The sequence below is a fragment of the Cryptomeria japonica genome, chromosome 9, assembly GCF_030272615.1.
Source record: "Cryptomeria japonica chromosome 9, Sugi_1.0, whole genome shotgun sequence".
In the NCBI taxonomy this organism is placed as follows: Eukaryota; Viridiplantae; Streptophyta; class Pinopsida; order Cupressales; family Cupressaceae; genus Cryptomeria; species Cryptomeria japonica.
The window spans coordinates 486555960-486583907 of record NC_081413.1 but is presented as its reverse complement, the minus strand read 5'-3'; the positions used below and the strand labels follow the sequence as shown (position 1 = coordinate 486583907).

The window sequence follows — 27948 nt, the reverse complement described above, 5'->3', positions numbered from 1 at the left end:
GGAAAGCCCCTTGTTAGGAAAAGATACGAGATAAGCAGCTGCCTTTGGTATGAGATACGTCAATATGAATAGCAAAGTGCATTATGCTAGATGGCCATACGATAGGGCGATGCAATAGATAGATTTTTTCGGCATGGTTGGCGACATGCTAGATAACCATGTGATTGGGCAATCAAAGATAGATTTGGTAAGTAGTAGATTGGCCCCTACAAAGGCGAGCAAAAGCGATAGATCAAATATTTTGGCCCCCATCTAGGCAAAGAAAATGAAAAAGAAAAAGATTGAGTGGTTTGGCCCCTACCTAGGCAAACAGGAAAAAGCGATAAAAGGATAGTCACCACAGCAGGCGAGAGATAGATAGACAACACTATGAGTGAGAGATAGAGACATGATAAGAATGAACAATAGGTTGAAATATGATAGAGAACAAGATAGAGATATACCTCGATGTCATGTTCTATGCAAAGAAGAACAAGAAGGCGTATCAATACACGAAAGATCGATGAAACCTGATTGATGAAGTTGTTGAATCTTGTCATTCAAGGCCTTACATTCACTAGTGGAATGGCCAAGCACTTGATGGTTTGCTACATACCTGTCACTTCTGGCTCCTATCTCTTATCCCTGCTGGCAGCCTTGAAGATTCCTTGCTTGCCTATTCTTCAAATTGGTATGGGGGGGAGGTATTTATCTTACCCCCATCGTGGTGGAAAGCCACGATTATTCTATTCAGTAGTGCCCCTCTTTGAAGATTCCCTACTCTCTTATCTGACGGGTCCCTCTATGAACCGATTTGGATGCCCATCCTTTTCAAACCACCGCTTAAGAAAGGTTATTGGGTCTTTAGTTAAATTGGTCAACAAGTATAATAAATGTTTTAATATCTTTCAGCATTGTTAATGTAAATAATATAATGTCTATTATTAATATATATATTATCACACCATTTGAATAAAATGTACATTGTTAATATAATAACATTGTTCAATATATAAAAATGTAAACTAATGTACATTGTTTATATAAAATGTAAATTGATAATATGATATCATTTTTAACATCAATGTCTATAATATAATTTTAATATGATCTTAACATATTTTATGGCAAAAATTATATTGATTATTTCTACTATAAATGGGGGGACCAGACATGGTACGCACAAAAAGAATGATTCTTAGGAGACTTCTTATGTGTAGGAGGAGGAAGAGAAATTGAGTGAGCTTTAAGAAGCCGCAATAAGACATGTCCCTGCCTAGATAAAGGATGAGGAACATGAAGTAACCCTTTCTCTTGAGGAGAAGAGTTTAACTGCTCACAAGAAGATATAGGAACATTAGAGAATGAAGGGGATGAAGACAAAGGAGAAGCTTTGTAACCTAAAGCCACTATAAAAGAGTGTGATTTTGATTCCTAAGGGACCTTAACTCCTTGACCCATGCGCCCAAGACCATCTCCTTTGTGTCCATACTTGGAAGCAATATTGAACCCTGGACCATAACATGATTGCAACTACTCCAAAGGGGGAGGATCACCTTTAATGGTATAGCCAATGGTGTTCACATGATCTTGCGCTACAGAAGAATAGTCATCTTTGGTAGCGGTGTGAATGATACTTCTGGAATATCAAGGTGGATAGGGTTGACTTTATATTCTCCAATGAAGGAGCTTGTAAAGTCTAAGGAGCCCCAATCATCACCAAAAAATGTATTTGGTTGAGAAGGAGATGAAGTAGAAGTAGACTTAGGACTTTCTAGTTTATGAGGATCTTCTTTAGGGACAGCCTTCTCATGGGTTTCCTCTTTAGGAGGGTTCATGGGAATAGTTGTCGGCATATTAGAAGATAAAGATGGAATATTGTTTTGAAAGGTAGGTGTAATTGAGGCATGACCGACTGCTGTGATTTGACATAAGTGCATAGCTTCAGGATCAGCCTTGATTGTAATTACCTGATTGTTAGCAACAAACTTAATAGAACCATGAAGGGTAGAACTGACCGCTCCTAAAGCATGAATCCAAGGTCTACCCAAGAGAAGATTATATGATAAAGGTCCTGGCATAACATGCACTAGGGTTGGAATAGTAACTGGTCTGACCTTTATAGGCAAAATAACAATGTCCAAAGCGGTTTTACCAGTATTATCAAAACCACGGATGAACATAGACGATGTAGCAAGAGACTTAGAATCCACTTTGATTTTGGGCAATAGATCTAGACTACAAACATTGAGTGCTGAACCAGTATCAATGAGAGTCCGTCTAATGCTTTCACCGTTAACATAAACGATTATCATTAATGGATCTGCTTGATTTCTTACTTTTGGAGGCGGGAGTTCATGTGGATAGAATGTAATATTCGGCGAGATTGCACTAATATGATCCATCAATGTATTTACATCTGCCGGTCTAGCAGAAGAAGGCAATAAGATCTTTTGCAGAGCTTCCTGTAGCATACCTTGATAAACCGGAGCAGTCTGAAGCAAATCCCAAAGTGAGATCTTAGTGGGAGTAACACGAAGTTGCTCAATAAGATCGTAATCACTACATTGCTTAACTGAAGGCTTAGGTGCTTGAGGAAGATCTGGTTGAGAAGGTGGTAAAGAAGGTTGTGGATGATCAAGATGTTACTTATTTCTTCAAGTATTATAAGTATGTTCTACCATTTTATAAGGAGGAGCCTTAGACTCTGCATATCTTGTAAAAAGATCTGGTGAGTCATTTTCAAAAGGAACACCATGAATAGATTTTACCTTCTTTGGAGAAGGACTAGCTGCCATCACATGAATGATGGGTCTCTTAGGCCTTTTATGGGTCGCAGAGACATAAATGACATTCATAGTCTCATTATGATATGTAGAAAATTTAGATGAAGGAATTTGCTCAACATCGACCTTTGGAAAATTAGATATGAGTTGAGACTCATCATTCACTAATGCATCATCTCTAGAAGAGAGTGCACTAGAATGAAGAGACGGTAGAGTAACATTAAGAAAGGTGTCAATGATTTCACCCTCTTGTAGCAAAATATCCTCTAAAATAGAAGATATATTACAAGAGGGATCAAAGGCATAGAGTGACATAGGTAGAGCTAAGTCACCATCACAAGCATGAAAAGGAACATCATTAGCACTTTGAATAAAGTTAGAAACTAAGTTAATAAAAGAAGATAACATATCCATTTTGAAAGTTAAGAAAGAATGCATAAACAAGTCGGTCGAAGGCTGACGAATTATTAATAAATTGATGGTATGAAATGGGGTTTGAGGCAGTGCCTTGATTTTTTTTTTTTTTGGAAGAAAGGGAAAGATTTAGAATTGTTTTTTTTTAATGGGGGATGCTAAATGCTTGAAGAAATGATAAAGAATGATTTGAAAATAATACAGAAGAAGTGTTCACGTCGGGTTCACCAAAATGTAAAGGTGGGAATTTGTTACCTCTAAGATGATGAATCTCATAGAACAAACTATCTGCCGCTACCTCACTTAAACTGGTGCTAAGGATGAGCCAGGGGATACAAACAACAAAACTAGATGATCATGCCACAGAGAAGACCTCTGAACAATCTTGCGAAGCCTCTGTCTTCGGGACGAACATGCAGAGCTGGGACACTAGGGCGGCGCGCTATCGTCTTGTATGGATAGAGTGCAAAGAACGTACACTGGATGCGAGTGCAATAATATAACTAAATTAACAATGCTATGATAAATAAAATAAAAGGGATAGAATGTTAACAGTTGAGAGAAGGTAAAGGGAAGGTTAGAGGAAGCTTACAACCGGTCCTCGATTGAAGCCTCCAGCCAGATAAATCTTCTCTAATGCAACCTGCACACAAGCCAGAAAGGAAAAATGTTTAGGGCTGCTTGGGGACTTGCCTCAGTCAAATCCCTGTTTTGGTGTTTCCACCTCCACAGATAGTTATATAGATTGATAGAATAAAAGATAAATGCAAGATAAGATAAATGATAAATGATTTGATGGATAAGGGATGTGATGGATCCTAAGATTCTCAAAGATAGGATAAATAGAATGATAGAAAGATATTACCAAAGAGGCTTGAGAAAGCCAAGAGAGTTGCAAAAGATTATCGTGAGAGCTTGAGAGTGCTGTAGCAAACTAGAGACTGCTGTAGCAAGTGAGAGAGAGCAAGAGAAAGTTGTGAGAGCCCAAAGAATAAGAGAGATTGTGTTCATAATCTAGAGAGCTTGAATGAAGAGAGAGGATAGATTTAAAAGAGAGAAGAGGAGGGAAAAGAGGGCTGGCGAGCCATTTGAAAGATTGGGGGCCGTTTCCTCCAACATGCGCAAGTGACAAGTGGAAAGGCATGCTTAGAACTGACATTCGAACGTTGGGATTTTGCAAGACAAATGCACGACACACTAGTGTCCAAATGAATCATGCTCAAAAATGGTAGGAGAGAAGGGAGACACATAGCTAACAAGACCGACGCCACGAGGGAGCTGCCAAAAAGGGGGGTCTTGAGCATCCTGAGAGGGAAAAGGCTGATTCAGGGGCTGAAGTGAGCCTACTCAATTGCTAGGGGAATGGACACCAAAGTGGTTACAAAAGATGTAGGTCAAATTGGAAAGGGGTATGCAATTTTCGACACTACACCAAACAACAAGGATTCATTATCTGGTTGGGATTCTGAAATTAACTAACCCTAGAAATAAAACATCTATGCTCTGTAGAATACTAAGGAATTCAAAACAGTTGGATACAATTTTTTAATTTGAAGTTCTGCTCCGATCTGAAGTGTGCTGACTTCTGAGCATAGCCTGATGTTTATTTGTCTTTACGTGATCTGTTCATGATCGCTCGAGAAGCCTTGGAAGTTCTGTGGAAAGATTTCTTTTGTGTTCTTTTTCTCATACCACTTGGCCTTGTTTGGTCTTTGCCCGTTTTGAACAATATGGAAATATTCTTTGCTGCCCCTTTGACTGCCCTTTACATCTTGTTCTTTATCATGTGCTCCTACATTTACTGAACAGTCAAACATGAGATTTTCAACACTTGAGAGCAATCTTAGTGGCTCTTCTGATTCATCCAACATGCTGGTCGCATATGATATCAAGTTCTCAGCAGTGAACTCTGAGTCTGAATATATATTCACATAGAGCAACTTGTGTCTTAAAGCATTCTGGAATCTGAACAACACGCTCTATCGTCTCTTTAGGACTGTAGCAAAGAGACTTTAGTTTCCTTCCTCTTCTTGTAGTCTCTCGTTTGCTAGGTGCAGTCATAACCTGCAATTTCTGATCTCTCTCATTCTGATCATGTCTTTGCTTGTACCTGTGCCGAGTCTTCTTCAGTTTCTTTTGGATTTGTGATGCAAGAGCATCCTAGGGGTTGAGCAATCTTGCATCACCCAAAAATAATTCCTCTTTTTTATGTTTGTTTGATGTGTCAAGTATTTTGGTTTGCAGTTTTACTTTTGTGTGTTTGGGAACCTGAAGAATCTATTGAGACCAGAGGATGAGAGATCGGTGCTGCATAAGCTCACAGGCCGAAGCACTCTTACCTTTCAGATACAACATGAATTCTTGTTTAACTGATGAATGCAAAGTGTGTCAATTGCATGCTACATAAGCTTGTAGAGGCCATGTAGAATCTGTTTCATGCCTGGGAAGAAGGTTAAGAGAAGAAACCATTCAGAGGCTGATATGTGGATAATGATAAATACCTTTTGTTGGTTATGTGATTTAAGTCAGGTGGTGTAGCCTGTTAGATGCATGCAAGTGGCAAGCTGAGGCATTGTACAAGCAGTCAGAGAATTGACAGGTGAGCAAATGAAGTTGAGGCGTAATAGGATCTCGAAGCTTTAGTTACAGGTCTGAGATGCCAAAGTGCCCTTTTTGTTCTCGCACCTGTGACGAAGTAAAATCATCACTGTGTCATCTTAAAAGCAGTTCAGTACCTTTAGAAGAGGCTGTTGAAGTTTGTGCAGAAGTCTTGAAGTTGGTTTTAAAGTTAAGAACTGCGATTGCTACTGAAGCCATAACAAGGTAGTCATAGGCTGGGCTGAGCTTACAAAGGGGTTAGATTGTAATGCAGAGATTCACTGCAAGTAGGTTGAATGTTGCTGGTTGGGTAGCATAGGTTTGGTTGGGGGCCATATGTTTTGAACTGGCCCATAGGGCATGGAATTCTTCTGCACATAATTTAAAATATTTTACAAGTTTTTCTTGTTCTACCTTAGTCTTTTGCTTTCATTGTGTACTTTGGGCCTAAGTCACAAGGTTCGAATTCGAATTCCAATACGACAGCCATGAAATTCGACAAGGGAAAAATTCGAAAAAAAAAAAATTCGGATAAAATTCGCCTTATATAATTTTGTTAATTTTTTAATATATGTATACTTCTAATAAATTATCAAAATAGCTTAACATTGCTAAATAGATTTGAAGTCATTATAAAAAGATGGCACATTTATAAAATATAAACCATAAGAAACATAGGAATTTCAGTAATGCTAGTGATCATATATGATATGCCTAATACAATGTACAGCAGAATCCCTTTTAAACCTGCAGAAGGAAGTGCACTTGACACCTGCATTTCTCTAAGAATTTTTTTACTAGGTGATAATTCAATGTGGGTTTGGAAGTTATCATTTTCTGTCTGGCCTTTATATAGCCACAGCTGGGGACCATGTTGAATTGAATCTTAGCGTGCAGGAAACCACCCTCTTATTCTAGGAACTTGCTATTTCTTTTATATACCAAAGTGTCATTGTATTGGATTACTTTATTTCACATTTGTAGTTTTTGTAAAAGTTATTCTGCCGTCTGCCCACTTTTTAGCAGAATTTTTTTATGGCTGAATTTGAACGATTTTTCAAAAAAAGTTTGAAATTCGATTAATTTTGAACCTCATCCATGAAAATCGCCGTATTCTGTGACTCAGCTTTGGGCAATTGTCAGCTTCTTGTTTATTTGAGCTGCGTGTTGTTTGTGTTGTCATTGATGTCAACCGGTATGGGATGACTACCGGTAGAAGAGATGTATGTGCAACATTGCTATGAAGGAGTATAGGATGTGATATCTCAGATATCACCTTGTGTTGTAGAACACCGGTAAGGTAAGGAAGATGATCACTGGTGACACTAGTACACAAGTTAGTGCCTGACTTGTGTAATGAGATAGAGAGGTGTTTGAGTGGTTGTTTGTGATGAAGAGGTAGAATGCTACCTAAATCACATCAACACTGGAGGAGAAGAATGAACAGGTCACAGGTATGTTGTGAGGTTGCAGAATAGCAGGACTCCCATCGGATGAAGATGCAGTCATCGTGAGAAGCAATGACTAACAATGAGTGTGCCCACACCGGATCACATGTGCTTGTTTGAAGAGATGCTGCACAAATAGGGAAGCCACATGAGTCCATTGCAGGATGCAGAAGACAAGGTGTCATTCCACTGACAGTTCAGCAAGTGCAGACATGATGAGTGAACCGGTAATATGTGAGATACTGACAGGGTTATTAAACCGGCAAAAAGGAGGAACCGGTAGAATGTTTGGTTGGTGATCCTATGAGGACCGACATGAAGAGTCAAGGTGGCAGAACTAGTCGACTTGGATGCCACATGGAATTAAGGTGGCGAACCTGCATCAGATGAAGATGGAATGTACACCGATGGGGTAGGTGTAGAGTTGGTCGTTAAAGGAGACTGTGAAGCTCGAGGTGAAGTTGCAGAAGTGCGCGACTCGAGATTAAACGGACAAGAGAGGATCGAGGATAGACTAATCGAGCAGATTGGAGTAGTTGAAGCAACCCATCATGCCATTAATGGTGATTGACCAAGAAGTATGCAGACAAATTGTTTGCAAGTTGCTAAAGAAGGAAGGCGTATTCTGGAAGGCACGTTGATGGCAGACTTGCACAGATGGATGTCAGGAAGATCAGATCTAGCAAGATCTGATTGGATTTGGTTTGCCTCGAGGATGGTGAGGAAACCCTAACCACTTGGATTTTGAATTGGGCTTTGGCGGGAAAACCTGGCTATAAGTATGAAGGCCAAAGAGATTGTTTGCTGTTGCTGTATAGAAGAACTTTGTGCTACTACGAAGTGTGATACATCTACATGTAAGAGCAAATCAGCCAAGTGCTTAACGAACATCTGAGAAGTGAGTGAGAGTGAGGGAGAACCTGGTTGAAGCGTTCAACCGGTAGGAGAGAAGAACCGGTAGTGTTCATACCGACAAAGCAGAAGTGAAGGAGGTTGCAGAGAAGGTAGACAAAGAACCGACGACGTGTTATACCGGTGAAGAGTAGGGAGCAAGGTGGAGATCCAACAGAGGAGAAGAAGAGGAGAAGTGTACCGGTAGAGTTTACTGGCAGTTAAGCAGCAGAAGAGAAGCAACAACAGAAGAGTGAGTCAGTGTAGCAAGGTATCTCACCGACAGAGTAAGACATATCACAAGGTTGCAAGATTCATTTGTTACAAGATAACTACTTTTGTAATTGAGGTTTACATTGTGAACACTGAGTCGTAGCTCGGTGTAGGGGTTGTAGCTCCTTGGGTTGGTGCCCTAAACTTTGTAACTGTGTTTTCATTGTGAGGTTGAATTGGAGCAGTAGACTCCAACAACATTGCTCACTGAGGTTTTTCCCATCTTGGGTTTTCCTCATATGTGCTAGTGTTATGTGATGTCTCCTCACTAACCGGTAAGTCTGTTCATAGTTAGATCTAATAACCGGTATGCTCACATAGGATTGTCAAAGGGAAAAGATTTGAGAACCATTGATTCACCCCCTCCCCCTCTCAGTGGTGCATTGTGTCTAACAGTTTGCATCAAATGGTATTAAGGCAGGAAGCGAATCTTGTGAGTGTGATCTCCATAACAAAGTACCATTGTGCATTTGTCGCATTATAGGCAGACTAGAGGAGCTAATGTCACAAAGGAGGATGAGGGGCCAAAAACAATGGAGCAGCTAGAGGATTGTGTTTGGAAGACCTTGCTGATATGATGAGAGTCCTTTAGGTGAGGCTTGATGTCATGGAGACTGTATAAAGAAAAGGAGCAATTGTGACAAAGGACAGGATTTAGGATGAGAGAGAAGTCGGTGTTCTGCAAGAAGTCATAGACATTTACTTTGATGAGGAAGTCGCCATAAAAGATAGGTTTGCAAGAGCCATAATGAGAGCTGGAAATAGATTGAGGTTTGATTTGCTAACCTAATTTGTAAGCTTGAATCTAGAGGAACTAGTAGACTACATAATAGAGCTGGGGTAATATTTTGAATTTAAAACAATTGACCCTACATGGGCACAAAGTTGAAGAGATAGGCTACCTTGTGACAGGATTTTGTGCAAAGAGGTTGTGTCAAGAGAAACAAGCAAAGTATTCCTTGTTGGGATCAAATGGTAACAAAGCTCAAAGGAAAATTGAAGCAACATAACAACACCCTAAACTTGTTCCAAATACTTAAAAGTTGGGTCGAAATGGAGACATTTGTGAAAGAATACGTTCAGTTCTTTTGACTCATCATTTAGGTGAGTCATATGGAAGATGATAGCAAACAACTCTCCAAATATGTTAGTGGGTTGCACATTTTGATTCAAGATGAGATTTGTTTGCTGCATGTACATTTTGTTGAGAAGGCCTATCAACATGCTTAGCGTAGAGAATTTGTTTTGTAGACAATAGAGCATTGGAGGTAAGAGTAGGGGTAGTAAAGGCAAACATGGCATAGGGAGGCAGATGTATGCATAAAAGGAGAAAGAGATGGAAAACAAGTTTTGTGCAAAGCTTCAATTGTGAGTAGATTTCAAGCTGCAAAGGAGGTGGCTTCAAAGGAACTTGCATTAGGTGTGGGCAAGTAGGTTATTGGGCATTTGAGCATCTAGAAGTCAGGTCAAAGGAAGGTTTTTTGTCATTTTCCCTCCTTGATCGTTATATATAACCTAGTTGAAGCAATTATTATTATTAATTAATATAATATCTAATAACGAATGATTATTTGAAGCTATTAAATACTTATTTATTTATTAAATATTATTATTAATTAATATTTATTAATAATAATCTTCTTGAAATATTCAAATTGAATAAATTAATATTATTATAATAAACATTGTATGATTACGGGAAAGACAAAGGTTAATGCCAGCATTGACAACGAGATTTGGCTAAGGAAGGAACAGCCCCAGGTATGTCTCTACTGCCAAAGATACATGATAATTATTGTATAAGAAGGCGAAATCGAATCATACAGCCATAGTGTGTCTGGGTATAAACCACTCAACATACTAATAATAAATATGTTAATAATCTGCGATACATTAATGGTTAAATACAATAACGTCCAGGTGAATTGACAATGAAATTTTCAGTATCGTAAGTTCTCTATGTTGTCATTGTAATTATAATAATAAATGACCCACAAGTAAGATGTAAGGTATAAACTGGTAAAACACCAATAGAGTTAATATAACAAATCTGAAAATGTAACATCTTTGCTTTTGTTGGTATGCACGGGGATGTGTTAATATGAATGCTTGATATTTGTAGCCTGATAAAGTTTGTATGAAGAATATAATTCATGATAATAATAACAGAAACTACAATATGTTTAATAGTAATATTAATATAAAGTTATTCATACTTAATTTCACATACTATGGCATACCAGATCTGACGCATTGTCAGATCTGTCTGCCACTACATTTACTAAGTGGGATAATGATTAGTGTTTTGGTAAATGGGCAGTGTTAGTAGTTTATACTATAGAATCTGTTTTATTTATTTGTATGCAGACATATATACAAGGGTTGATTAATCAAATAATATTTCATAAAGAACTACTTTGCAGAAAAACATATAGCGTAATATTGTTTGAACTTATATATATATATATAGAAACAGTGATTTGAATGAAATAGTAAACGTGAGATTGTAAATCTGATTGAATTATTAATTCAATATCAGGAAGAAGATTATGTTATCACTGATTGAATTCAGGTTAAGATGGTTTTGTCTCCTAGTCAATGTAGTTTAAGTCATGAGTATATTGAAATAGATTAATTATGGCTACAACATGCCTAGTCCTCGTAGGGGACATTACAAATTGTATATTGAAATAGATTAATTATGGCTACAACATGCCTAGTCCTAGTAGGGGACATTACATTTTTTTAGAGAAGAGGATGAATGTATAGGCCAAGGAGGAGAGTGAAGAAAAAATCATGGATCTAGAACATGGAGAAAATTTGATGATGCACAAAGTGCTACTCAAGTTTTGGAGTCTACTTGGTTTGAAGGTGGTCTTACTTTCTACAATAGACACATTGGAGAAAAAACCCCTTGCGTGCTTGTATATTGATAATTCACCAATAGCTTCACATAGCTCCTATAGAGCAGAAAACAATCTCTCCATGCATTTGAATAGGCCCTTGGTGACTTATGCATCATTTTTAAACGAGGCATTGTCGAATAGTGATGGATTCAAATAGTATAAAAGAACATTGATCGGGGAATGCATTTATTGTTCCCATCTATTGATTATCTCCTACAACAACATGTACCTATTGTAGTTGTTCTCCATCCTACTCTTGATCACCTTTTTGACCCTAAGGATGGCCCTCATACAAATAGCCCGTGAGAGGTTTATCCTCATCAACTATTCTCAAAACTCTTACTAGAGGCTCCAAAATTTGTACAGCTTGCTTTGCTTCATCCCAAAATACTGCTGAAAAATGTCGTTTGCTACAACTCTATGAGCTCTCTAACCATCAAAGCTACACTACACCCATTCATTCCTTTCAAATTCATGTTCAATTGGTAGACTCTGCTATGCAAGGAAGTGGGTAGCAAATTTCGTCATCCTTGGCCAAAGAAGTTCCTTGCTCTCTATGAAGGTGCACATCATATTCAATGCTCATGTCTGATTGTAAATGAACTTAGTTATTTTGCAAGCACTTTGCTATACATCCTTAAAGAATTCAAGTTTTCCAATGTCCTTTGGGCTTAGTTCAAGACAATGTGCCATGCGTGAACCCCAAAACATAGTGGAATATTTATCCATTACAATATCCTAGCAACAACAAAAGAAAGAACATTATCTATAATTGGTTGAACCACATTTTGTGACCCTATATCAATATGATTACTTTGTCAAACAATTCGATCAAAGCATTTGTGGATTTGACCCTATATGATGCATCCATCAATTTAAGGAAGATTGTGACAGTGTCGCACGTGACAAGTTGATGAAAGTGTGGTTCTTTCAATATACCACCCATTTGACATGATATTGCATCCAATCTTTGCCCATTGTTTGTGATGTTCAGCAACATCTCTCACATCTTGTATTGCATCTTTGAATATATGACCCTTAAAGCCTTATATGACAGGGTTTTGAACCCAAGACTTGCATCTGCTAATGAATTCAACAATAGAAACATTCAAATGAAACAAATGAAGCAAACTCCATTGTTGCTCATGAGCATTGAGACTCCTATTGTTCTTCTCCTCCTTGATGTGCTATATGGTAGTGGCTCTCAAAGTTGCACAATACCTATAGAGTATAAGCACAAGAATTCGAAGAATGTGGTTATTGAAATAGGAAGACTGATGCTCATTTTATAGATTTGGAAAGGTTTGATTGAGTGGTTGAGATCGATTTGGGAACAAGATTAATCAACGGTTGAGATTTGATGAGACAAGTTGGTGGGAGAAAATTACTCATCTTGACTGAGTCTGATTGAGAGATTCACTCACATAACTGATTAGTTAAGTGACATGATTGGGAGTTGAACATAATTGATTGATTAGTTAAGAAAATTGATTGAATATTTAATTGACTTGATCGATTAGAAAACTGAATTGATTGAGTAGTCAGCAAAAGGTGAGTGGAGGTTAACTGAAAGTTAGTGGCAGTCAGGAATTTTGACATGTGATGTAGGAAATTGAATTGAAATTTCATTTGATTTGCATTTGAGTTTTTGAAAACGTCAAATGAAATGAAATTATTGAGAAATGAATTTGAATTTGAATTTGAAGAGGAATTTGAATTAATTCGAAATGAAGGGGAAATTAGATTAATAAATTTATGAAATTTATTTTAGAGGACATAATTAGATAATCAAATAATCAAATAATTTAAAGAAATTATTTAATTATGGGAAAATAGAAAGTGAATTTAATTAAACAATAAAGATCATTTTATTAAAGTAAATAGTCGAGATTAATCAAATAATAAAATTATTTAATTCATTTTAAGAGGGAATAGTCAATTGCTTAAATGATTAAGATGGAAGTTGAATAATTAATTCAAAATGAAAGGGGAATATTAATTCCCAAAGATAAAATTAGATTAATTAAATAATTAAAATTATTTAATATAGACGAATAATTAGTAAAATTGGTGTTTGCTGGCGTGGGACTATTTTAGGTGTCTACAGATGTTATCTAGCATTGGCATGGGAAAAATAAAAGAAAATGTAAACCCATTTGGCGCAATTGATCAAAAGCAGAACATGCAACTCTAGTAACACGCAGGGCCTATTTTGGGACTTGTAGGAGAAACTTATTGCGAGGGGAGGGGAATGGGGTCCACTTATTTTGCAACCTTAATTACATTGTTATATATAATTCTATTGTGTAGACAGTTGATACATTTGAATTGTGTTCTATCATGATTGGTTATTGAGTTAATCCCATGATAAGTAATTTCTCCTTGAATATCTTTTATTTTATCAATAATAATTATGTATTTGTATTAAAATATCAGTCAAGATTTACATTCAAGTTCAATAGCTGAAACTGCTAATACCACCCCAACAACCCCTTACATTAACACTTGCCATTACCAAGACTGTAAACATAGACTCCCCATTATCAAAATCAGATGCATGCGAACACAACCACTCCCCGTCGGTTACTCCTCCTGCTTCACCACTAGACCGCAAGGCTCCAATACTTCTTGCCCAACTTTGGGCTTTCTACCATGCAAATGCTCTCTCCATCGGCTCCATTTTTTGCTCCAAATCTCGAGCATTCAAATACTCCTTCAGTGACATCCAACCCATCTGGGCCTCCACTTGACATTCATCTTTGTTTCTGAAAACATTCCAAACTAGAAAGGGTTGCATAGGATTCTTTACATACCCAAAACTACCTCCAATCTCCAGGGTGCGCCCATAAACCAACACCAGGCTTCGCCATGGCCAAGATGGCCGTCATCCAGCCACACCTCTCTGGCCTCACATTCACGCATAGCTCTCAAAACCTTCTCATTGGACTCCAATTTCAAACCCCACACCATAAACATCGATGCAATGTCGATGTTAGAGCCGATAATGATGCTTTGCCTTCAGGAATTCGTCCCCCAAAATCCACTCCACAATTTGCCAGAACATTGGGTCATCAATCTTAAAATTATTATGGAGCCTCCTCTCAGTAATCTTGCCACGAAAACATAGTTGTTGTCTCACAGTGACTAGTGTGAAGTTTGCCTCCATGGAACTTGTCACCCGTTCTTTCTTCAAGACATCAAACCTCAAAATGAAAATGAAATTGTCGTAGGGGATATAAAGGGAGTTGACCACCACCTCTGTCATGCCGTTAGTCGCCACCTCTAAACTTACTAATTCTTGATTGCGTATCGCCCAAAAATCCTCAAAAAGCTTCGAGCCATTTAATGATTATGTTGACTCGGCAGTCTTAGACTGCGTGTTCGCCACTTGATTCCCACTTCGTTTCACGTGAGAAATTTTGTAGTCTTCAATTGTGGGAAGGGTCGATAAAGCTAATTTAACCATTTTTTTCAAACTCCGGGCAATTGCTTCCCCTTTGCTAGAGCATTAATCACCATCAGAGAGTCCCCTTCCAAGTGTAATCAGGTAACATTTAATTTTTTTGCCATCCAAATGGCTTTCTAGGCAAGTTGGACCTCTGCCTCATTATTGGTCTTGTCAACAAGTTGCTTCACACCAATAGCCAACAAGTTCCCTTGACAATCTCTCACCATGACCCTTTCACCCAACGGCCCAGGGTTTCCTTTTGAGGCCGCATCGAGATTCAATTTTGTCCATCCCTCTTCAGGACATTCCCAGTGCTCCTTCAACTCAGAGTTCTTAGGATTAACCTAGGAAGGCCCATAAATAGGCCATTGAATATCTTTTTTAACCTGTTTGAAAGTTGTGGTATATGGCTTTGCACACTTATTGCTAGACCTAAGTAGGACAAAATCTACAAGATGTTTCTTCTTGTACCGCGCACTTAATTAGATTATGGATTGATTAGTTGTGGATCTTAATTAATCATGTCAATAATTTCAATAATTTGCACTAATTAACTATTCTATCACTTGATCATAGTTGATGGGTAAAGCACAAATTCAATTACGAGAAATAACCTGAGCTCATTCAGGCCTACAAGATAATAATGTTTTATCTTCAATTACCGCCTTGAGATGCTTGTTTGATTATATTATGCATGTAATGTGATTGAACGATGTATTTAGATATGATGCTTTGACTATATGTTGCATAGATATATTTGATGTTTTGATTGAGTGTGAAGATATCAAGTTGGCCAAGGCAAGGAGACGAGAGGGTTTGTATGTGCCATGAACCACACGCCTTCACTTAATGGTCATTGGAATGAATCACACCAAGCTTTGTGGTAAATCTAATGATGAAATAATACCACCAAGCAATGGTTATTAGTAGGACCACCTATTTGTTCTAATTGTTACACTGTCATCAATTTCTCATCCTTACCCATTATGGTGTTCTAAATTGTTGTTATTATGTTGCATGAAGCTTTTAAGTCCTCTTCTTGAGTGAGTTTCAGATTTGTGGAATTAGGTGATTTTAAAGGTATGAAAATTATTTTCTTGCACTCATTTATGTATTTCTAGGGCCCTAGGGGTGAAGCTTATGTATCCTTTGGAGGGTCAAGGAAGCCAAGTAGAGTACTCCTTGGCCTTGGGAAGTGTGGGGTATGGGTAGAATGCAGGATTGGAGTGAAGTGGAGTTTATACTTCCTCCATGTTTCTCCCTTGCTCTCAAGGCATGTAAATGGGTATTGTGAACTCCATGCCTTTCCTATGAGCATGTGCCCATATTTGGGTTGCAGATGTGATGGAAGAGGATGACGTAATGCTTGGAAGAGAGGTATGTGAGTGAGTTTCTCAGGGTTTGCTTTGTGGCTTCTCCCCATTGGTTGGGGGGGGAGTGACATGGCACTCCTATATAGGCATTTGAGTGTATGTTTTTTGGGTTCTTCACTTTTTATTTTCTTGCTTGTTTATTTTTAGGGTACTTTTTTTTGGAGAAATAATGGATGGAGAGCAAAAGGGAATTTGTGAAGAAGATTTTGGAAGAAACAAAGCTCAACAAAATTGGGAGCTTGGAGAGCAAGGTTGCTTCTCTCCTTTTTGCTTATGTTGCATGCTTTACCTTCTTCTTAAGTTATATTGCTTATTGTTGTGTTGTATGATAAAGCGAAGGGTGTTTCTTAGGCTTGTGTTTATAAGAATGAGTTTCTTTTTTGAGAAGTCTTGTATACATTTTATTCTTAATGAGTTGTTTTCAAAATTGATGTATTAATGAGTTTGTAAAGTTGAGCTATGAATGTGTTTCCCATGTTTTCCTTAGGCAGGCAAAAGTGGTGTACCTTGGCTCTAGTAAGGGCTTGGTACTTCCCATGTGCCTTATTAGTGGTTGAGTTGAGTGCTTGTTCCCTATTCTTTGCATGTACAGACAATGCCTTGCACACGTCTCTCACGGCTTGGTGGCTAGAGCTACATGTTGGCTTGATGATGCCAATGGTAGGGAGAAGGGCTGCTTTCTTGTTTGGCCATGGAAGTATTGATGAGATTTGAAGCTTGGAGCTGTTTGTATGGATGAGGAGATTGTATGAAGACTTTATTGTCCTAGTATCATTTCGAGTTATGCTAAGAAAAGGAAGTCAGTCTCATGAGATTCTACCTTGTTGTAAAGTAGTTTTAAAGGTTCTTGAGACCCATTTCAAGTGGTGAAGAGAGCTTTTGCATCCGTGGTGTTTTTGTAGGTTGAAGTTTTGTAGTAAAATGGAGTTTGATTCATTATTCTCGTGGGTTGTATATCCTTGTATTTAAAATAGTATTGTAAACTTCTAATTTGTAGAATGGGATATTTCATCCATTATTAAGAAGTTTGAATGTTTATATTATTTATTCAATTTATGAAATCATTTAGTTAGGTGTTATATAGTTCATTAGTCTTTCTCTTTCTCTCTCTCCTTAATAGAATATATTTGAAAGAAAAAATCAACTTTTAACAATTTAGGTTATTGTTAAATGCCTGATAATTCATCTTGTCCTAACTCATTGTCAAGTTGTAATTATTGTCTTATAAAACAAAGTAATTAGTTTGTGGTTAAATTGTTTATAGGTTAAGGATTTTTGTTTGGTTATTTTTTCTATATTCTTTGTGTGTGTGTGCATTGTTTATATATATATTGTGATTGGTAATAGATTTGTATTTTTTTTTGATTAAGTAAAAGTTTTACATATTAGAGAGCTACATTGTGCCATAAACTATAAGCAACTAACTCAAACCACCCCAAAACCATCATCCAAGCAAAACCCATAAAGTATTAGATAAAAGCCATAGTATGGCCAATCTGAGCCACCCCTAGAGACTTAACAAATAAAGCCATGATTTTGCTTGTCCAAGCAATCCCGTAGAAACCCCATCCGCCATACGTGCCCAAATATACATCGTTTTTAAACAAAATTAAATCAACCCGACAAGCCCTATCCTTAGCAGAAACAAAAAAGTAGGGAAAACACTAGACTTCACAAAAACTGAAGCATTAAAACACAATTATTTCTTTTTCTTCTTCAGGCCCAAATGGTCGTTGACTCAATAGTCGTTGGGGTCAAAGACCAAACGCCTCTTACTGTCACTCTGTGCTGCCACTCGACCAGGAGTTAGCTCCGCCTCTTTCTCATGTAGGAATTCCTTAAGCACGCTCCAACCAATCTGAGCTTCTGCTCTCCATTCTTCTTCATTTGACATGGCGCTCCAGTGAATAAAAGGCTGAATTGGTGGCTCGAGCTCCCCCACCTTCAACCACTCCCCATCACGAGCCAGAAAACTGACCCTGGTTTGGCCATAGCCATCAGAGATTTCATGCCATAGTGCCCATCCTCCTTGACACACTTCCCCATCACCCAAATCACTTCCTCCTTACCGCTTAATTCCAAACCCCATGCCATTACCAAAGAGGCAATGTCGACATTGGTTCGGTACCAACTTTCGGCCCTCATAAACTCTTCACCCAACAAAATATCTAAAATCTGCACCATAGTTTTAAAACTCGTGGACTCGCCACGGACTCGCGAGTCCATGGGAGCCACTCGCCAAGGACTCGCGAGGCGAGTCCTGGCGAGTCCATGCAAAAGACTCGCGAGTCTTTTGCAAGGACTCGCGCGAGTCTTTTGCATGGACTCGCGAGTCTTTCAGATGGACTCGCGCGACCCAGAAAAAATGTCATGCAAGCTTTAAAATTGAGTTTAACATGTGAAAAAATTTGGTCTCTCCGTCAGGATTCATATATGGAATATAACATTTAAGTATTTACTTTAAGTTATATTCCATATATACTGTCAGGATGTTTGAGAATGGTTTCGGACCTCCAGGAGTTATAATGCAAAATCTAGTTTGTGGAGGATTCTTCAATTTTCCAGACTTAGTCAGATTTCAGGATCAGGAAGACATTCCAAACTTAGCCAAATTTCAGGGCATTTGAAGATCAGGATGACATTCCAGACTTTAAGTTATATTCCATATATACTGTCAGGATGTTTGAGAGTGGTTTCGGACCTCCAGGAGTTATAATGCAAAATCTAGTTTTTGGAGGATTCTTCAATTTTCCAGACTTAGTCAAATTTCAGGATCCTTCGACGATGCCCCTTGACCCCAACTTGGGGGCGTTGCCCCCAAACCCCCGTCGAAAAATATAAGGGGAAATTGCGCCGATGGAAGTAGGGAAAATTTAACCTCCGAGTCTGATTAGGCTCCATATAAAAGCATAATTAGCATTGAAGAAATCTTGGTATTATACATTTTAGAGTTGAAAGTTTGAAACTATGAGTATGTGACATGTGTAATGTTTCAATTATGGCTCTTATGTTCTCTAAATGCATTAATTTCTTTATGTTTCTTTGTAAAACTACGGTTTTTTTTTTTGCCGAGTCCTTGCCGAGTCTTTCACGAGTCTTTCACGAGTCCGAGTCCAAGTCCAAATTTTTGGTTTGCCGAGTCCGAGTTTTTCAACTATGATCTGCACAAATATGGCCTCTTCAAACTTAAAAATGGTGCGGAAACTTTTCTCTGTTACCTGGCCTAAAAATGCTAGTTGCTGCTTTGTAGTAATCAAAGTGAAACTTGCCTCAATCCCCACAAATTCAGCGCCACTCATCACCACTCTTGCCTTCCCAGTCTTGAAAAATGTGCCGCAAGGAATGAAATGGCAGGGAGAGCAATTTAAAGCCCCGTCACCTCCTCTGTCATAATTGCTCATTACTTGCCATAAATGAATCCCGAATGGCAGCGTACGATCACCTTAAAGCTCAAGATTGGGATCTCGACAATCCTCCCACCATCTGTCCTTCTGCCCATCATTAATAAGAGTTGCATGCTTCGACAACACATCCGCCATGATGTTTCCACTCCTTGGGGTGTGGAAAACTTTAAATTTTTTAAAAGATACTAAAAGATTTCTAAAAAAATATAAATTTATTAAGCCTCCATGCCACAGTCTCACTTTTGATGATTGCATTCACGACGATCAGAGAATCACTCTCTAAATGAAGTTGCTCAACAACCAATTTTTGTGCCAATTTAACAGCCAAAAGAGCTGCTTGACACTCGGTTTCATTATTTTTGCCTTCATCAAGTTTATTAGCCCCTAATGCTATGATATTCCCATTCGTATCTCTTGCAACATACCCTGCACCTGATGGCCCTGGATTACCTTTCGAAGCCCCATCGAAATTAACCTTAACGCATCCAATCTCAGGCTTCACCCAATCAACTTCCATCAGACTGGAACCTGGATTATCCCGAGTTGGCCCATTAACAGGCCTATATATATAATCAAATTTAATGATGATATAAAAAAATAGTAATAATTAATGCCTAGTGTTTTAACTTTTAAAATATATTAAAATAATGGAAAAATATAATAAACAAATGGGGGCAAGGAGTTGCAAATCCCTTTCACTCTCATGGACAGTTTGGCCCATAGGATGCTTGTTGACCTCAAGTTAATGGTAACCTGGTCAGTCTTGGCAGTGATGGATCTTGTGTAGGCCCACCTGGCCCTATGGGGCCATAGGGGCATTTGTTTGTTCTTTTAGTGTTCTTAATTGATGTTTTTTAAAAAACTTTAGAGTTGTTTATACACACACACATACACACTGTGTTTTCGTGTATATATATATATATATATATATATGATCCTATCCTTAACAGGGAGCAGATTTCTCCCTCTGCTCTTTAAAAAAAGTTACAAAAGAACTCAACAAAACCCTTAATATGCTCTCTAAGCCATGTAACAGTGGATGTCTCACTATTAATGACGTACAAATCAAGGAAACACAAAAATCTTCTCAATATGTGGAAATAATAAATAGGAACTCGCAACAAATTGGACATGATTTGCCCCAGAGAAAATCCAACGTACTGTGAAAAATTCCAGCTCTAGAGAACAAATATGCTTTGTTACACTATCACAAAAATTGATAATAGATGTAGAACATTAATGAGCTCACACAACAATTCTGGAGCTTCTATCACACCTCCAATACACACTCACCTCACTTAGACTTAAATGCACACTTGTATCAGCCTTGAAGATGGACTACAGCCACCATACAACTAGAGCCAATCACTTCCCAGTGTGGAAATGCAACATATAAGCTTCCTTAGCCTTTCAACCTTGCAAAGATTGAAAGCCAATCAACCAAATGAAAGAATAAACTCTCATACTCTTTGTATTCCATTCACTGTTTGCATCAGAATAAGTTTTTCGGTTGCCTCTGAGTTTGCCAGGGTGAACATGCCTTTTGCCACTTTGCTACAAGTGGCAATTTCACCAAAGTAACTTTTCAGGGTCATTTGAGCTCTGCAACTTTGACCAAAGATTTTATGAAGATGTCCAAATTTATCACTGCTCAAACCATCAGCATAGCCTCTTTTCACTGGTATTTTGACGAATTCACTTTCTTGGGTCCTAATTGACAGCTCAACAAGGTTGAGTGACAAGACCCCAACGGTTGAGCATATTTAGAGCTGATTTTTGAAATCATACCTCCCCAATATGGAGGTTTTTGGTCTCCGTAAGCTTCTAAAAGTGAGCTTAAGTTGAAGAACTCTCAAGTCTCAAGTCCACAAACCAAACACGATTTTTGAGGAGAAAAACTGATAAAAACCCAGACACTAAAACATAAGTCATGATTTTTTGTGGAAAAAACCAGAAAACCCTTTTGTAGAGAAAGATCCCATGATTTTTGTGTGAATAAATCGTGCAAAAAAATGAAAAAACAGCCATGATTTTTAGGAGAAAATCAGGCAAAACCTAGATATAATTTTTGAGGAAAACATTATAAAAACCCATGACCACGATCCTTCACGAGCAAGTACAGAGATCGAGAAACCCTAGGTCAAAATTGCAGCAACCATCGATTTTGAGGAAAACTGGAAAACCCTAGCTGCAAAGAAACCATGCGAAACCGATCCGTGCTTGGAAAAAAACAACCACCAAACCTTTGAACAAAGGCAGCAAACAAATCGTGGGCTCACACAAACCAGACACGAGCACAACCAAAATACAGTCCTCCATTCGCACCGAAACGACAAAATGTGGGCCAAAAAACACAAAACACGCTGCCAAGAAGACCAGAAAGCCACGACCTAGAAAAATTGCGGCTGCTAGGTAGAGAAAACATTGAGAAGACCGGCTCAAACAACAAAATATGGGCTAAAACCCGAACAAACCTTGCTGGAAAAACCTTCGTGTGGAGGAATAACGCGGAAGCACAGAGGTCGTGGGTGCCAAAACGCGGAAACCAGAGAAAGAAAACACAGATGAAAAATGGGTTAAAAAACCCTCGAAATTGAAAAAAAAAAAAGTCCTCTGCTTTTTGCACTAAAAAGCCTAAAAAATCAGAGACGTTTTTTTATAAAAAAACGATTAAAAATTCTGGAAAAAAAATTGTAGGTAAGAGGCACCAATTTTTATTAAAATTTTTGCCAAAATTTATAAAACCCCATCGACCCTCTCTAATGCCATGTAATGGTAATTGTATATCTAATAATGAAAACAGAGTTTACATATATAGGCAATTATATTACAATGTTTTTAAACTAGACAAACGTAAACAGAAGCCAACAAAATTAGAAACTACCTAAACTAACTAAGATGACTCTTAGAGAAACATTACATTATTTTAATACTCTCAAGTCCACATGCACTCTTGAGAATCCTTCTTGACATAGCTTGGCAACACCCAAGCCCACATTCTTTTAAACATGTGAGAAAATAGTCTAAAAAGGTTTTCTGTGCAAAGAAGCTTAGCATTGCTTGGCCTTTCTCCACTTTTTGCAAACACAAGGATTTGTGCAAATCATAAAAAAGGATAATAATAACTGGATGGTCAAAGACAGGTAAACATCTTACTGCCTTGCCTGTGAAAGATGATTTTAACTCTTTGTAAACAGACATTCTTTTTTGAAGAGCATGTACTCCTATGAATCAACTCATTACCATGACTTCTCAACATTTTGGTGTCTTATTTATCGAGTAGTATAGCTCTAACTTCAGATTTTAAGCGTCTAGCAATATCTGAACATGTTTACCCTTCTGGTCTTCTGTAGTAGCCATTAATAACTCTATGGGCTTCTTTAGCCAATCTAAGCGATCTTATTCTTTTTATTTTTGTGTCACTGGCCTTGGACTCATTTGCACATTAATTCTATTCTATGGTCAAGTCTACTGCAGGGGAGGTAACACTTTCTTGTGGACTTTTGTATGTTTCCTTTTATTTTGTACCTTCAATTCTATCCCATGTATTGGCTCCCTTGGACTTCAAATATGGCTACCATTTACAATAAGATTTTCCACATGATCTTGTTTGGTGCCTTGATGAATACATTTCTTACAGAGAGCCTTATACCTTTAGATAGGTGGTCCATGTAGCTTCCTGGTCTTTGTTTTGTCTCCATCCTTATTGTCCATCAATGGATCTTTTAATGCTGTATGGGGTATGGACTATGGAAAGGTCAATGAGGAATGCTTATTCTCCTTTGCAGACTGATGTTCTGCAAACAATGTGTTTCTACCTTTCTTGCCCTCCTGGTTGGTTTCACCATAGTAAATGATTTGCTGCTCTATTCACTTATTAGTGACGTTCTTTAAATCATATTTCTTTATTTTATTCTAGAAATGTTGCTCTATTGAGTAACTCTGCAACCATGACTACATTATTCAATTTCCTCATTGTTTTCACATTATTTTCTATTGCAGTTACTGGCCCTAGGGGTTGGAGCTTTGTGCTGGGTCTGAAAATTGAAGCATTATAGCTGCAACGACTTAATGAGGTGCATGTTCTCCCTAGGTTCCTGTTATAGAGAAGGGGATAAGTGTGTTTCCTTTTGGGTCTCTTCCAATATAGGTAAACATTTGTTTTTGTCACCCTTAGTAATGCCTAGGTTACCAATTTCTAGGTTTGATCCTTGCTGATTATTGCTGAAATTGCATTGTGATTCCTAGAATACGTCAACAGACATTAAGCAGTGCTTGAAATAATTTTGATTTTTTTTCTTTGGAAATGCATTTTTCTTTTATATGAACGCTGTTCAGCCTAAATTCCTTTCAAAGACATGTATGACATTTTTTTTCCAGAGTTGCAATGGATTAGATGAATGCTATACAGACTTTACACCCAAAGGGAGATTAATAGATTATGATTCACAATTGTTTCCAAGTTTGCTAGCTGAGTATATATAAGAGAAACATGGTCTTGGTGAAAGCATCTGATCTTTTTAAAATTAGAATAATATTATCTTCATTTTAATTGAAAATCTGCACTCATAGTGGTTTTGATTTCAAATTCTTTATGCAGAGCCTTATAGTGTCCTGTCCATTTGTGGTGGAACTGCACAGGGCAATTGATGAGATGCACAATTTAGGAAAAATACCAGATGATGCAACTCTGTCTGTGCTTGCTGATTTCTTAGTTAAAGAAGAGAAAGAGGTTCCGGATGCTTTGGGCCAACTGATTCCTGATTTTGAAAACAATTTATCTGCAAGCACGAAGATCACTCTAGTTCTTATTGAAAATTTTATCAAAGTTAACAAGTTATTTTCTGCTTTCTTTTTATTGAGAGAATTGAGGAACAGAGGTGTTGTTCCTGACTTGGCAGTTTACAGTTCTCTTTTGATTGCTGTCGGCAAAGCTAGTGATTTTAAGCTTGCATGCCAAATCTTCAAGGATTTGTTAGCTAATGGATCTTCTGATTCTGCATCCTATTTTGCGTTATCGAAGGCATTAGCAAAGGTGGCAGACAAGGAAGTAGCCTACAAATTTTGCATGGAGTTGGCAGAGGATAGCTTCCTTTGCAATGCAACAGTTTTGAACAGACTAATATATGCATTTGCTGGAACAGGGCAATTGGAGACGGCTGTTGCACTCTTTGAATATATGAAACACTGCAAACACAAACCAGACCAGGTCACCTATAACACTATTATTGATGTCCTTGGCAAGTCAGGCCACGGAGACATAACCTATCATGAATTTTTATCTATGAAGGAATTGGGACACGATCCAGATATCATTACTTACAACACATTGATAAATAATTTTTGTAGGTTGGGTAGATTAGATTTATGTTTGATAGTTTTGAAAGAGATGATTGCAAGAGGTTTTGAACCTAATTTGCGCATATACACTGCACTAATTGATAGGTTTGGCCGTATAGGTCAGGTTGATGAAGCAATGAGATTATTTATTGACATGAAAAAAAGGGGTTGCAGGGCATCAGTTTATGTTTATAGGTCTCTCATAAGTACCCTCAGAAAGGCTGGTAAAGTGGAGATTGCAAACAAGTTGTCAGAAGAAATGAATGAGAGCAGTTCTAATTTGATTGGTCCTGGAGATTTCAAGAAAAAACGCAGATGATTATTCAATTTGAAGCTTGCTCAGATGATCAGAGTATTGTTGTGCCATATTTTTTTTTTGCCTATTTTTCATTTTTTAATTTTAAATGCCTAATTATTTTCATATGCAATATCAAGTCTTAGGATTTGTTTGGTTTTCTTGTTTTAGATGATTGGCTGAAGTTCTAAAAAGTCCAAAATTATAATGTTAAGCAAGAAGGTACAGTTACATCAAACTATCCCTTATAATTGAATACACCATTTTATTCGAAGCCCATAAGTTTTATCAAATGTAGTGCACGATAGATAAGCAGGCTGTACTATAGACAATTATATGTGCTTAAGAAGCAATTTGAAGATAGACTTGGTTACAAATTTCAAGAGTGAAATAAGAATTCATATTTTTAGTTCAGGGACTTTCCATTCAGAAGGAATGACTGAGTGCCAACTAGAACCACATATTAGATCATTATTAGACTTACACATTATTATATGCTATTATTGTCTGCATGAGTAATAAGGCCCGGACTTGCACTGCGTGCTATTGTAATGTATCTTAGAAATCCTAATGACTAAAGAATGCAAGTTATCATGGTATATCAACTAAAGCAATTTGAAATTCCAAAAACGGTCCACTCCAGCAAATCCTTTCATTTTAAACACTAGACCTTCCTATCAAAAAAGGTTAGATGCTCATATTGAGCTAAAGTAATCTATTGCTTATAATCCAGGTCAATGAAAGAAGGCTGAACCAGTGAAGACCTTTAGCGTTGGGAAGGGTTATTTACTTATGCATTAGCTTCAATGGATGCATAAATATTTTCTTATCTATAAATAATAGAAGTCCAATTCTGCTATTAGATAAATATTTTCCTATCTATATATAATAAAAGTCCATTTCCATTGCCTCTACGTGCCTTCATCTCTTGCATCGTACTGTCATTCTGTTTCTAGGTCTCTCTATAATTTAGTAATGGCAAAAACAATATAAATTTGAACAGCTAATAATCTATGTTTCTATTGTGGCTTGCTTGCTAACTAGTGAACATTTAGGGGAGACAAGAAGTTTGTTTTTAAACCATTCTTCGTGAAAGGAATGCACTCATTTGAATATGATCATGTTTTTGGTTTATTCAACTACTTTGAATCTACTTAAATGGATCAAATATGATCTAGGCGAATAATATTTCACTATACTAAAACATACTATCTATAAAAGGATAAAAGAATAATTTCTAATTTTCTATCTTGTAATTCTTAGTTTAATGTTTAACATGAGTGTAAACATGCTAAACGTCTAAACATTAATTTCATTTTATTTAGACTAAGAATAGGAGAGGAAACAATAAAAACAAGGGCAAGGGAAGAAGGGTGAGAGGGGCATACCCTATATGATGTTTTATGAAGATTTTGATGCTTGGTTGGGATTAGGGGGAGAAACCATGGCTTTGGATTCTTGTTTCTATTCGTTTTTCTCAAACTATGTTTGAAAAATAGATCCACACAGTAGTGTTCGGTCAAGTGTGATAGAGACAATGATTGTGGGCTTCATTATATTGTTGCATTCACATCCTATATGGTTGGGATGTTTTCTACTACTCTTTTGTAGACCATACTTTAATAAAATGGTGTCTTTCATAGGGCGGTGTCATGGCACATGGAGGCTTGCCTCAATCAAATCCTCTAATAGATTTGAAAAGGATAAGAATGGATGCCTTGAGAATGTAACAAAATCAATCTTAGATGATCAATTTGTTGTATAAGGCATGTGTAGCAAAATATGCAACTATGGAGCTCCATGTTCTAAGCATATGGTTTTAATGTTGTTATATTGTGCTTTTGCTTGTATGTGTTGTTGTTGCTTCCCAATACTTACCCAATGTTGTGAAAGTTCATTGCCGTATTAAACATTTTTTTCCTTTTTACATTTGATGCAAATGAATGGATGTGTTGAGTATGCACTTTTGTCTTTTACATTTTGCCCCAACTTTAGCATGGACAAGTTTACATATATAGTGCATGCCAAAGTAAAAGCAATATTGAAAATATGCATAATCCATATTTTTCAAGGATTGATTTGTGTTGTTCTTTGTCTTTTTTGGGGTAATATCTTTAAGTATGCAAAGCATAGTAAGAAAAATCAATGTACACAATTAAAAGTAATAATAAATAATTTACACAATTCTAGGAATTAAATCACATACCAAATCCTGAGGGGAGTAATGGATATGTGATCAAATTGGCCTTCATGAAATCTATATAATAAACCTCAAGCAATAGAAAGGGATCATACTATATGTGATAGTCACAGAGTTGATTTTGAGTTGGCCCCCAAGAATGATATAATTCATGTTTAAAATGGGTGGTGTTGAACCCATGGTGGAATCACTTTATCCATTGCATGGTGTAGGACCTATGAAGGAATCACTTTAACCATTGCGCATTGTAAGACCCATACCATATAGTCACTTTACCTAGAGTGGTGTAGGACTTGTTAAGAGTCACTTTAACCAATGTGTGTCGTGTAGGATACATGACCTATCACTTCAAAAATTGTATTGTGTGTGTGATGTAAAATAGAATATTTGCCCCCTAAAATTGATTGTATATAGCTTGATGAAATAGATGTGAGGTAACGAAAATGTTTTTTTTGGAAGGGCTTGATATAGCATCATGTTGGCCTAAAATGTGTTTATTTAGGCACCAGATAAGGGGATACATGAAAATTTTGCCCCTAATATTGCCTCTATTTTGAGGACAAGTGTTTTGTGCAAGATATAGTGTTTAAGTA

General features: G+C 37.4%; 1 protein-coding gene across 2 annotated transcripts in view; it reads left to right on the top strand.

Moving 5' to 3' along the window:
• The window catches only part of LOC131031966 (pentatricopeptide repeat-containing protein At1g11900), a 34896-nt gene extending 9584 nt beyond the window's left edge, over positions 1 to 25312 (top strand). The window contains exon 2 of one of the 2 annotated variants that reach the window (XM_057962832.1): positions 24121 to 25312. In XM_057962832.1, coding sequence (XP_057818815.1) covers positions 24121 to 25179 — 1059 coding nt within the window. In that variant the 3' untranslated portion in view covers positions 25180 to 25312. The remainder of the gene's footprint in view (positions 1 to 24120) is intronic. The other variant, XM_057962833.1, reaches the window with a different exon arrangement.
• Positions 25313 to 27948: the final 2636 nt, after the last annotated feature.